The following is a 13291-nucleotide window of genomic DNA, read 5'->3' as shown; positions in this document are numbered from 1 at the left end:
ACACATGAGGAACAGTATTGTTACTGCTGACTCCGTCCTCACACTGCAAGTACAAAATTAAAAATATCTCCACTTTGGAGAAACAACCGTAATGTACTGGGTGTTTTGGAAGGAACAGTAAATATTGTAAGAGGTAGTAGTACAGACTAGTTCAAATAAAACACTGCACATAAGTGTCCAATAGTTATTTTCCACTGAGATACATCTGTTAGAATGTAATCGAAACAAATACTCATGAAAGTCATTAAACAAAAGCAAAAGATTGTGTTAAAAGCTGATTTTCATAAATTTTACCTCTGACTTCATTGCACTTTCAAATTTTCTTGACAGCATCACATGCAACTCTCCTGAGGTCATCTCAGTGCTCTTTTATGCCAGCAGCACTATTCATAATCTGAACAGTCAGTTCGTCTCTTGTGTTTACATTTTCTTTGCAGATTTTGCCTTTCAACCACTTCCAGTGGTAAACAAATCTAAAGGGGGTTAAGTCTGGGGATCTTGGTGGCTGACAAACATGACTATTTCTACTGGTTCTCTCCAGGAAATGTTAGGTTCAGATGTGTCACCTGATGTCTAGAATGTCCTGGAGCCCTGTCATATTTGTAGCCAAAGGAACCTTTTACAATAATGGTGTACACTCTAGATAATGGCACCTGAAGACAATGCAGCACCACAACAGTCCCAATCAACTGACTGTCTGTCATGCCACACCAGACATTCATAAGGAATTGTTCTTGAAAATGTATCTCCACAAAGTTGTGTGGTTTTCATTGGATCACAGATGTGAGTTATCAGTGTTACTGATACCATCAGAAATGAGAGTGGACTCATTAATAAACGGTATTAATCAGATTGTTTGGCAATTTGAAATTAGCTAACAACTATATTCCAATTATATGCTTTCATTTTGTTCTCAGAGATGTTGAATCCACTGTAAATGATAAGAATAGAGGCTGTGCATAAATCCACCACGTTCTTGTATGTGAAACACCAGTATGAGAAGAAATTCTGCATGTACTTGTTGAAGTGCTGTGTTCCACCAACTGAATAATGTCATCTACTTCAGCCAAACTCTGTTCATCTGCACATTCAGATGAAGCATTTGGCTGGGCACTGCACCAGTCCCACACAGTTTAATGGAAACATGAGTAATCACTCTTGAATCTGGTACTCTGTGATTGGGAAATCATCTGTCCATATTCTCTACAAGCAGCACCATTTCCATTATAAAACCATACCCAAATATTATACCAGCATATTCAACATTTGTAAATACATAAAACATGCAAAAATGATACAGCAGAATTGGTCAACTAATCACAGACACAACCACATATGAAAAATTCAATTATGTTAAGTCAAGCACAACTTCACAACTTGAATTTCAAAATAAAAATGAACATCAGTAAACAAACCAGTAGCAACTGGCATACTATCACACGAAATGAAAACTTCTCTATACATCCAGCTGTATTTCTGTATCCAATAAAAAATGAACATATATGGAATGTTTTATTAAAATTAATCTGTACTATCACAGACACACACACACACACACACACACACACACACACACAAAGTTGCTAATCGGATGAGACATAAATAAGTAAAGAAATTACCTGGAGAGCAAATACAACTGAATGATATTCCAGGTCCCTCAATACAGATTCCTCCATTGTAGCAATTTGTTTCTGCTGTGGTATTGCAGACCTCTTCATCAATTTCACACATTACTCCTGGAAGAAAAAATCCTACATGAATTCATTTTGAATACGAAACACTCCAACAGCGATGTATTTTTATTAAATCACTTTTTATGTCTGTTCATGTCACCTGTGACTACAGAAGTAGCAACAAACACCAACAAGAAATGATTTAGAACATACCAATAAACTCCATACACTCTTGGTATTACAAACTGTAATCACAGCTTTCATAACCAAGAGCTGCCACTAAAGAATTTACAGGTGAGATGGAAGACAGAAAAAAACATGTGGTTAGGGCAACACAAACTGTAATCACACCCATAACCGATTTCATACTGAAGAAAAATATGAAAGCTACCTAACCAATTGTTTCTTTGTTTTCATAATCTGCAATATTTTCAGCTATTCATTTACATGCTGTAAGTTACAAGGATTCAATAATAACTCAAAACCAATTAATATAGCTCTTTCTACAATGAGACTCACTATGTTGGAAAATACCATGGGATTGGTAGAAAATCAGGCTTATGAACATTTCATAAGCTAAAAAAGCATGGCCATCTTTCATTAATAGTGATCAGATCAGCATAATATGTCTGCAAATATTATGAAAAGGAAAGACTGTTACTTATCATATAGTGAAGATGTTAAGTCGCAGGACAGGCACAAGAAAAAGACAGACACAATGGTCACGTGTATGTGAGTTGTGTTTGCTTTTGCATGTGTCTCTGTGTTGTCTAATTCAGAAGACAGCCTTTTGGACAAAAGCTTACTTGTTTCTCAGTCTTCCTCTTCCCCCCCCCCCCCCCCCTGCAACTCAATATCTCTGCTATATGGTGAGTAGCAATACATCTTTGTCACAACATTGTCATTATTCCATCCTGTATTTTCCATTGTTTAATCATCATTTATTGCATTTACAGGTCTTTAAGGCCTACAGCAGAAAAAGAAGGGATACAAACCACAATACAAAAAGAATATGACAAACTGCACATCACAAAAATTTGCAAAGGTACACATTACAAAAACAAAAAAACACCAGTCAGTCACAATCTCAGTATAGGAGACATTTATTGCAGATGGCGGTCCATCGCTGTCAGTCCCCAGCCTCATCTTCTATGGCTATCGGCTCCACTTGTTTGAGTATTGCCAGTACCCGATCCTTCTACCGCATCCTTGGTCGTCGCTATGGGCGTCTCCCAGCAGGTTGGGAATGGAGAACATGGCTAGGGAGGGATCAATCAGCTCAGAAGATGTGGCCAAACCGCTGTAGCATCTTCTGCCCCAATATGTGGCAGATGTGTGGCTTTCCGTACCACTGGTAAAGGTCTTCTTTTGTTCTTCATTCCCATTTACCTTCCACAGTATTGTAGCCGGGTCCACATATCTTTCACAGTACCTTCATCTTGAACGCACAAATTGCTTCTTCAGTTGTTGCTGAAGTTGGCCAGGTTTCATAACCATATAAAAGTACAGCCAAATCTTGCTTTTTAGTGATGTCAGCCGGGATTTGAATAGATTGTTTAGGCTGAAGAAAATGCAATTAGCATTTGTTATTCATTGCTGCACCTCTTCTGTCTCTTCACTTTTATTGGTCAGTTGGATCCAAGATATTTGAATTCTCTTACTCATCCAAAGGCATACTTGTCAACAATAATGAAGGGGAGAGGAGCTTGATGTCATCACAAGACAATAAGATATTTTGTTTTCCTCTCATTCACTGCCAGCCATATTTGTTTCATGTTGTGGAGGAATCATGAAGTGTCAGCACTTACTTGCTCCTGGGTGTTGCCAAGGATCACAACATCATCAGCAAATGCCAGGATTACATCCATTCCCATCATCTTCATTTTTCTGTTTCAATCGGTGTTGCGGCTTGCTTTTTCCAAGGACAAGTTGAATACCACTGATGCCAATCTCCTTGTCACAATCCATTTTGAATACCGAATGGTGACGATAGTGGCTGCCAAACCTTGCTTGGCAAGTTGATTGGGAGTAGCAAGTTGCTATTAGTCAGATGTATTTAGGTGGAATGTCGAGTTCTTCCACCATTTTCCATAGCATGCAGCAGTTAATGCTGTCATACACTTGTCTAAAATCAATGAAGATGAGGTGTAGTTTCCGATCAAACTCCTAAATTTTTTCTGTTAGTTGCCTCAAGGTATATATGTGATCAAGAGACGACCATCCAGAGATGAGAGCAGCATTGTAAATACTTTGTACCCAATTTCAAGTAGAGAAATCCTGCGGTATTTGGATAGTTGTGTGGCATATAATTGCGCCCTTCCATTCTTTAGGAATTTTTTCCGCTGTCCAGGTGGCAGATATCAACTGCTTCAATGCCTCCACCAATGCTTCACCCCCCAGTCGTAGCATCTCAGCTGTAATAGCACTACCACCTGGATCCTTGTTGCTACTGAGGGCCTTTAGCGCAACACAGATTTCTTCAAATTGGACCCGTGTCTGAGTTGTCAACACTGTTAAGCTGTCATGGTTCAATAAATTCTTAAAATGTTTTTTTAAGTATGTTTGTCTGGTCTAGGGATGGTAACACTTCACCAGTCTCACTCGTTAAAACCAATGTATGTTGCTGGTAGACAACACTGGCAAATCTTCAGGCCTGGAAAAAGGGGCATTATAACTTTGTCTCTTCGACTGCTATCATCAGATTATTTTGGTGTTCCCATTTCTTCCTCCTTACGAGCTAGTCTGTGTTTCACCTCGCCTCACAATAAGCTATTCTTTTATCGTCTGAGGGTTGCTCTAGCCATTTCAGCCTCCTCGCTGATCTGGTCTCTACAGATTTCTGACATTCTTCATCAACCAAGGTTTACTTTTGCGTCTTGGAAGGCAAACAAGCTCTTCATTTGCACTCAGTAGCACTGCATTCCGTAGTGTCAGCCATGTCCCTTCTATGTTGTTAGGATCTTCCAACGTTTTGAGATGTTCTGCAAATTTTTCTTGGTATCACTGTATCACTGCTACAGCTTTCAATTTTTCCTTGTCAAAGCAGACCATCCTTTCTGCATTATTTTGTCATTTGGTAGACAGTTTCAGACATAGTTTGGCCACAACCAAGAAGTGGTCGGAGTTCATATCTACCCTGCAGAAGGTTCGTACATGTTTGCATGTTTGGCACTTCCATGATGCCCTCGATCAACTAGAAAATGATCGATCTGGTTCTTCATATTTCCATCTGGGGACATTCAGGTAACCAAATGTACTTCTCTACATGGGAAGTACATACTTCTGATGGTCATTCTCATTGTTTCAGTGAAGTTAATTAGGCTGACACCACTCTCATTGCTTGTTTCATGGCTACTATCAGGGCCAATTGTGGGGCAATACTCCTTTTCTCTTCCCACTTTGGCATTGAAATGCCTAGGTAGCCCATCTACTACATTTTCTAGGTTGAGATAGAAACTGTTCTTTGTTTCTTCGTCAGCATCTTCTGATGGGGCATGACAGTTGACTAGGCACATCTTATATGGTTCAGCATTTAATATCATCCAGCAGATGTGGTCATTTCCATTGTTTAATTCACATGTAAATAATTTTATTGGTTGCTAATAAATAAACTAACACAATGAAGCTGATATTGCAAAAGAGAGGAGGCAGAGAAAAAAGGGGTAAAAAAGAAAGAAAGAGAGAAGAAAAATAAACACTTGTGCCAGATGCAATTCATCTTTACATAATTCCAATAAAACACATTTTAATGATTTTGTCTTGCTTATGAGAAAGTAGTTTAACTGCCACAACTCAAATTACCGCTGTTCTTTCACATTGTTGAATGTATGATTATTGAAATTAAACGCTTCAGTTGCCAAATATGTTAGAGTTTTATTCACACAACAAAGTGGCTACACTAAGGACATAACATCATATGACTTAGTGAAAGTGGTTCACTTTGTATTTAGCTGATAGAAAGCAAATGATCATGTTGCACAGCTCATACAGTTTTCATGAAGAATATTTTTCTGGTTGTGTCTAATTACTATTGGGATTAGTCACATTCTTGATACACACAAATAACCATCAAACAATGATAAAGAGTTCTCTGCTGATTATGCAAGCATCATAGTTATGCACAAAAGAGACAGGACATCAGAAGAAAAATAAACGAAATATTTTTAAAAATTATTCAATGGTTTACAGTAAGTGGACAGTGTTTGTCCAAAGACCAAGTTCAGCAATGTTAACAGATTTTGGCTAAGGAAGTATCAGAAAGTTTGTTTACTTTGCATACTTCCATTCATTACTGCCATTTGGAATAATTTTTGTAGGAGTTCTACAATTAAACAGAAAGTATTAATTGCACACTAAACACATCATAAGGATAATATCAAGTGTCAGCACCTGATTATCACTGAATCATGCAGGCTTATTCATCAAACTAGGTATATTGAGAACAGCCTCACAATACATTTATCTTTTGTTAAGTTTCTTCTGAGTAATAAGTCACAAATTGAAAATAATACAGGGTGGCAATAAAGTTCTGCTATCATTTCAAAAACTCATAACTTGGAAAAATCATTGCTCTACTAGAGATAGAGCATCATTGTATGTTGTAAAACCATCAGAAACTCATAAAGTTTTTTTCTGTTATGCCAGACTTTTAATATATGCACCGCTCACTGTACATAGAACATCAAGGTGATATTTGAATTCTGTCCATGTACAGGTCAGCATTCCAGCCTCAGTGATTCATGCACAATAGGTAGCAGTGTTATTGAATGGTGTTGTGTACATGTGATCCTTGACATAACTCCACAAAAAGAAATCCAATGACATGACATCAGAAGAGTGCAGGTGGACTATAGTGACCCATCCACCTCTCAGGAAATGTGTGTTCTTCCTGCATCTCCAAACTATGATGTAGGAGGGTATCATCATGCAGGAACGTAATGGACATTGGCATCTCTTTGATCTGTGATAGCAAAAACTGTTCAATCATGTTAAGTTCAACATTTCCCTCTATGGTATACTCTCCAAAGAAAAATGAGCCTGCCACCCTAACGTGCATTAGGCTATCCCAAGCATTAAGCTTCAAGGTGTCACAGATGTTATCATGTATGTTGTCTTGGTTTTCAGAGCTACAAATCCTAATGTTGTAGCAATTCACATGTCCATAAATGTGAGATGTTGCTACATGTGAAAACAGGCAATTTTCCAGGTAGTCATTGTGAGCATCTACGACTGCCAGCATGGAACATGCAAATGAATACTGCAAAGGATGATCATTTGGCTGCAATGTGTGGTCTATTTTGCACTTTGTATTCAAAGAGGCATAACCATATATGTAACACTTTATGGACAGTTGATCTTGCTTCCTGCAATTTGTGTGATGCTGATGAATTGACTTCTTGGGGCTGCATTAAATGCAGCTTGTATTCTGTCAACAAATTTGAGACATATGGAGGCATCCACTTCTAAGAAGGTATTACACAGACTATCTTTTTTAAGTTTTTGAAACCTCACATTACACTTGTTTTCTCTGATGGTGCCTAGGGAAGTCACCATTGTCTAAAGGACCAACATGGCCGAATTAAGAGGTACATAGCGAGACTGCAGGAGGGAGCATATTGCCAAGCCAGGACACGGTAGCAGAGAATGAGTCCATTACAAAATCAGCACTTTTCTCCCATTTACCAAGGCCTCATTTGATTTCCTCCAACACTCCCATTAATCAGGTACTGTAGGCAGGGGTCACAGGCATTCGTTCATCAGCAATCCTTGCCATGGGAGCAATGCTTAGTCCAACAATATGGGCTGCCATTGGGAAGTTGTGGTGACTTCCCATCCAAGTAACAGCTCTTAAGCAAGGAAAATGTCTTTCAATTCATAAAATTTTGAATAAACTATCACCGGTTCCTTTCAGACAATGGCTACCTGATAAGTATTCAACACTGGAGGTGTTTCTGTCTGTGGTATCCTGAGGTATCAGTGGTAGCAGATCATGCTCTGGAAGACAGGCACCAAACTGCAAACAGTGAAACATCTTTTATTAAACGGACAAATGGTTTCCGTCATAGCATTATGAAAGAAGCAATCGAAATAAAAATTTCAGATGTATCCTCACTAAAGAGAGTGGCCTTCAGCTAAGCAGAGCTTGAAGTGAGTGCAGTGGTCCTCAAAACATTATCTTATACAGAAACAGCACATCACAGGTGGCAGCATGGCTACAAAAGGACAAACCACACAACAAGTCACACTTGACTATAGCCCAAGAGCACTTGGCTGAAAACTTTTGGGTTTTTAACCACTTGATCACTTGACATGGCTGGAAGCTTGAGAGAATGTTATCAGTATATGTAGTTGTGGAACCACACATTTAAAGTTTATATTTATTAGATTTCTTTAAGAGCTCCTGTGTATTCTTATCTATACCAATTTTCTGATTGTTTTGAATAGTTAGCCTGAATGTGGAGTCATAAGCCTATTTAAAATCTACAACCATATACAAATATTTTTTAGTTTTTCTTAAAATATTAACTTCAGATTATGGATCTGTAGTGCACAGGACCTACCTCTGACAAACTTGTGTGATGTTCTTCTAATTCTGCATACAACTTTTCTTCAATTGTTCTGAAAGTGCTGCAGAAAATAATCTGCACGTTACAGAGAGAATAAATATAATCTTATGGTTGTTGACATAATTTCTGTCACTTTTTTGTGTAGTGGGTGGACTAATGTTATTTTCCTGTCATTTAAAGTGCAGTCCAGTCCTTTTCCTTCTTCCCAGGTTTTTTTTTCCACCAGTTTAACTTGTACCAGTTGCATTTCTCATCTGCTGTATTTTAGAATTTCTGATGATGCTTTAAAATTCTTCAAATAATTCAAAATTGTTCTTATTTCTTCATAATTTGGAGCTTGAGTTGTTCCTTGAATTATGTTAGATTTGCCTAATTCAAATATTTCTTTTTGTTCCTTACAATTCAGTAATATTAAAAAAATTCTTACTACAATTTTTCTCTTGTCCATACCAAGATTACCTTCTTCATTCCTAAAACACAAGCTCTTTGGCTGAAAGCTCTTTCATTTCATCTTAAATAATTGATAGGTGTTTATACTATAGTTATTCTTGAAGTTTTGATCAATCAGATCTGATATCTCTTTCTTGTACTTTCACTGAGTATTTCTGATGATTTTGTCTCTTTCCTTTTTAATGTTGCTAAAAAAAATGTAAATGTTGTGTGACTAGGGCCCCCCATTGGGTAGAACGTTCACCGGGTGCAAGTCTTTCAATTTGATGCCACTTTGGCGTCTTGCGTGTCGATGGGGATGAAATGATAATGATTAGGACAACACAACACCCAGTCCCTGAGTGGAGAAAATCTCCAACCCAGTCCTTAGGAACCCAGGCCCTTAGGATTAACATTCTGTCATGCTGACCACTCAGCTACCGGGGGCGGAACAATGTTGCTATGCTGTTCATATTCTTCTTGGTTTCCCACTAGATTTTCATTTTTTACATAGTCTTTGATCGTTCTTCTACTCCTATACTGCACTCTGTTGTCCACCAAAGGTGTTTTGTTATTTTTTTTATTGGTATTCTGCTGCATGGTTTATTTCCTCTCTTATTTCTTACCAAATTCTAGAATCCACCTTTCTCAGGCTCTTGACAAATTCTGTATTATTCCCTTCGAATAGAGTCTGTTTATTTCTTTTAAAAAGTGTTAGCTTTATTCTATACATAAATTAACAGTAGTAAATAAACATTTTAAACAGAAGCAAAGCCTCTGTTTTGGGGAAGAAAAGCTGCTGATTCTCCTGATTACTGTCTTATTGCTGTTTACTTACAATGCAAGCTGCACAGTGGTGTAAGTATACTCTGTCATTCCAGAAGTACCTTGCTTATTTTCAAATTTTCTACAAAAGGTAGTTCACCAGATGAATACACAATTTCCTGTATCTTGTCAGATTGTTGAATACTTATAAATAGAATTATTGAATTCCAATAAGAACATCAGACTAGCTTGTATAATCTTAAAAGAAAGATATATTCTACATTTCTTAATTATCTACATCACAATTAATCTGAAGTAAATATTCTTTGTGCAGATTAAAGTTTTCCTGATGTAAGAGAGTTGCTGAGGCTCTCTTTTTCAATAGAAGGCATAATTTAAATTTTCTATATTTTGCCAGACCACTAGCTCAACATCTTGGGGCAATGACGCCAAATGTTACTACGGCAGCATGTTATTTTTCATTGAGAACTTGAGTGTGCATTCATAATATTACCTCCTATGCAGAAAGTCCAACATTAATATTAAATGCCAATGAAAATGCAAGAAACTTAGACTAATGTTATACATATAGACACACATCAGACAATTATTTGCATTTATTTTCTTCTTTCCTCAACTAGGGAAGGTGATCAACAAAATAAATCAACTTGACATAAAAATGGCTTACGTATGTACTTGCTTTACTAGCATATTTTAATAAACCATTTTGACACTTCCTGTCTCATACATCCTTAGAACTCAAGATATGCAACATAAGTCAATTTTATGTCACTCTTATTTTACAATGAATGTCAATCTTGTATAATAGCATCATGCATATGGGATCTTTCCTGATTTATTCCAAACATATTCTTCTGGTGTCTGCTTTAGGATACTGGCCAGGGTAGAGTAGTCACTGTTCAGCATTTGCTTGCCAAAAGTTTAAGGCTCTTGCCACTGACTAATTGAGCTGCAATGCATTATAAAAAAAAAAGTAAAAATCCCATAATGAGATTTTCACTCTGCAGCGGAGTGTGCGCTGATATGAAACTTCCTGGCAGATTAAAACTGTGTGCCCGACCGAGACTCGAACTCGGGACCTTTGCCTTTCGCGGGCAAGTGCTCTACCAACTGAGCTACCGAAGCACGACTCACGCCCGGTATTCACAGCTTTACTTCTGCCAGTATCCCATCTCCCACTCCTACTTCTTTCAGGAGTTCTAGTTCTGCAAGGTTCGCAGGAGAGCTTCTGTAAAGTTTGGAATGTAGGAGACGAGATACTGGCAGAAGTAAAGCTGTTAGTACCGGGCGTGAGTCGTGCTTCGGTAGCTCAGTTGGTAGAGCACTTGCCCGCAAAAGGCAAAGGTCCCGAGTTCGAGTCTCGGTCGGGCACACAGTTTTAATCTGCCAGGAAGTTTCAAAAATCCCATGTTGGTAAACTACACTGAAAGTTGCCACAGACATAATTTGTTGTAGACAGCTGAGATGCCTTATAACTGTGTACTGTAATTACGATGTGCTGACTTTATCTCTTACACCATCAACATTATATTTCATTACAGAGTGTTTTGCTTATCCTCAACTTTGTTCTCTGAAGCATGTCATCTAAACCTTGGGCTCTGTCCTTTGACCGTCCCGTTTTGCCTTTCTGGCTGAGGAACTGGTCCAAAATTGCTCGCAATTTGTGGCTACTGTATCTTCCAGTATTAAGTATATTTTCTTACGTCGTGACTTCACTCTCTTCTCTGGCCCAGCCGATCAATTTGTTCATGCATACAATTTACCTTCTCTTTCATATACCGTATTTACTCGAATCTAAGCCGCACCTGAAAAATGAGACTCGAAATAAAAGGAAAAAAAAATTTCCCGAATCTAAGCCGCACCAGAAATTTGAGACTCGAAATTCAAGGGGAGAGAAAAGTTTTAGGCCGCACTTCCAAATCGAAACAAAGTTGGTCCATTGTAATATGAGACCCAATTTAAGTCGAATGAAAGACGATACAGTAGTTTGGTTCGAGTCGTAATCTTAGCAGTTAAGCTTTACCGGCTGCCATAGCTGCCATAGCCATTGCTATGCGTCAGGCGCTCCATCCATATTTATATGGGTACCCTTCCATTTTCACGTGCTTCATCTGGTTTGAATAGATTGCTTATTTTGCTTTGATCTGATAAGTGCCGTTTTCTTTGTTATAGGTGTTTACGTCACTCTAAGCTGAAAATGCATTACTGTATCACGTCATACATTGTTTGTCGCATTCTGATAGTGCGTGTTTACGGCCTGTCGCCGCTCGCGGCATGGCTTGTTTTTGTGCGCGCTACCGCCGCTTACAATAAAAAAAACAAAAAGGAGAGGAATCATCTCATTAGTGAAACAATGGCAAGAGACTGCTATTTGTTGTTACTTACACTGCTGCTTTCTTTGATAATGATCAACAAGAACCAAATAATAGACTGCGTATGATAGAACATGTTCTGAACGAGAGTTAGGTGAAAATTTTTCTCCGTTTAAAAATCTTTGCGGCCGCTTCTTTAGTACATCAAACTCTGCACAGAAATTAGTCATCTTAGATTTAAAAATCTAGTCAGTTGCCGTGCTTCATTTCTGACTGCATCACTATTAGGCATAAGAATAATACGAATATAAACATGACACGATACGTATATTCTTCCGCGTTTGCTGTTGTCTCACTCAAGTTTCGTAGTTTATTAGGCAGACAGGATTTAAATGAGATAGCAGCAAACATGAAAGAATACATGACAAAATGTTTATATTCATATTATTCTTATGGTGAAGATAATACTGCATGTGATTCACATTTCATCAGGTTCCTATTAGCAACCATCTCTTCTCACAGGTAGGAAAAAATTCAGAACGTAGAGTTTGCCATATTGACAAACATCCCAAACAGTCTTGCCAGTCGGATTTTCGTAATACATTGAAATTCTGCTACATTTGAAGATGAACAATACGGAATTTGTATTTACTTCGTTGGATAATGTATGAAAATGCAGTGGTCAAAACTCGGGGCGGAGAAAAAAAAGCTCGTCTTCCACTTTTTTTTTTTAATTTATTTACTGATGCTGAGGTTTTGGCGCCAGTATTTATCTCTGTGCTAACAAAGCATGCCTGTGTAGCGCTACATATATTCGACGGCAGAAGTTAGTTGTGGCGGCACCTACCAACATTTTTCAGAACTTCCGCTTTTTTGCACTCGATTCTAAGCCGCAGGCAGTTTTCTGGATTACAAAGACCGGAAAAAAAGTGAGGGTTAGATTCGAGTAAATACGGTATGCGTTTTTTCATTCACAATAATCATCTGTCTATTCTTAACGGGCATTTGTTCCCCAAAGCTCTGAACCTACTGCACAATTGTGGTCAAACTCTGGTTTTCCCCAGAACTATCACGATCAGTGGTCATGCCGAAGTGATTTAACTAATCAATTATAAGAAGACTTACAGTTTAACAAAGTACAATGGTGACTGTGGTGCATCACACTAGGGAAAGGAGCCTGTGACCACTGAGACAGTGCCACACATTATTCCAAAGCCACAACATAATACGTATGTCATATTAAATCACATAACTCTATCTGGTGGTGGAGGTTTAAACTTTCAAAATTCATTGTGGTAATAAATAAACAGTCACTGGTAATAGTAAACTTGATTGAAACAATATTAATAACAGTGATGGTAAAGCCTACCCCAAAATGTTTGCATTTAAAATTAATCTGCCAAGTCAGGCTATTTTTGGTTATAAAGAAAAGCTAACAAAAATTTCCAATGATGACCCAGCACACACACTTCAATAGAAATAGTATGAAAAATAATGTCATTCCAGCTTATCCCAAGATGGACAT

At 38.0% G+C, this 13291-nt stretch overlaps 1 protein-coding gene and 1 non-coding gene across 2 annotated transcripts in view; one reads left to right on the top strand and one right to left on the bottom strand.

Moving 5' to 3' along the window:
* Positions 1 to 13291, bottom strand: part of LOC124613377 (protein eyes shut) — a 260127-nt gene that overhangs the window by 207519 nt on the left and 39317 nt on the right. The window contains exon 5 of the mRNA XM_047142078.1: positions 1620 to 1736. Coding sequence (XP_046998034.1) covers positions 1620 to 1736 — 117 coding nt within the window. The remainder of the gene's footprint in view (positions 1 to 1619; positions 1737 to 13291) is intronic.
* Positions 10752 to 10826, top strand: Trnal-caa. The gene has a single exon. It is a non-coding gene; the product is annotated as a tRNA-Leu (tRNA).

Source organism: Schistocerca americana, chromosome 4, assembly GCF_021461395.2.
Source record: "Schistocerca americana isolate TAMUIC-IGC-003095 chromosome 4, iqSchAmer2.1, whole genome shotgun sequence".
Taxonomy (NCBI): domain Eukaryota; kingdom Metazoa; phylum Arthropoda; class Insecta; order Orthoptera; family Acrididae; genus Schistocerca; species Schistocerca americana.
Note: the sequence above shows the minus strand (reverse complement) of the source record. Positions and strands in the feature narration are given on the sequence as shown.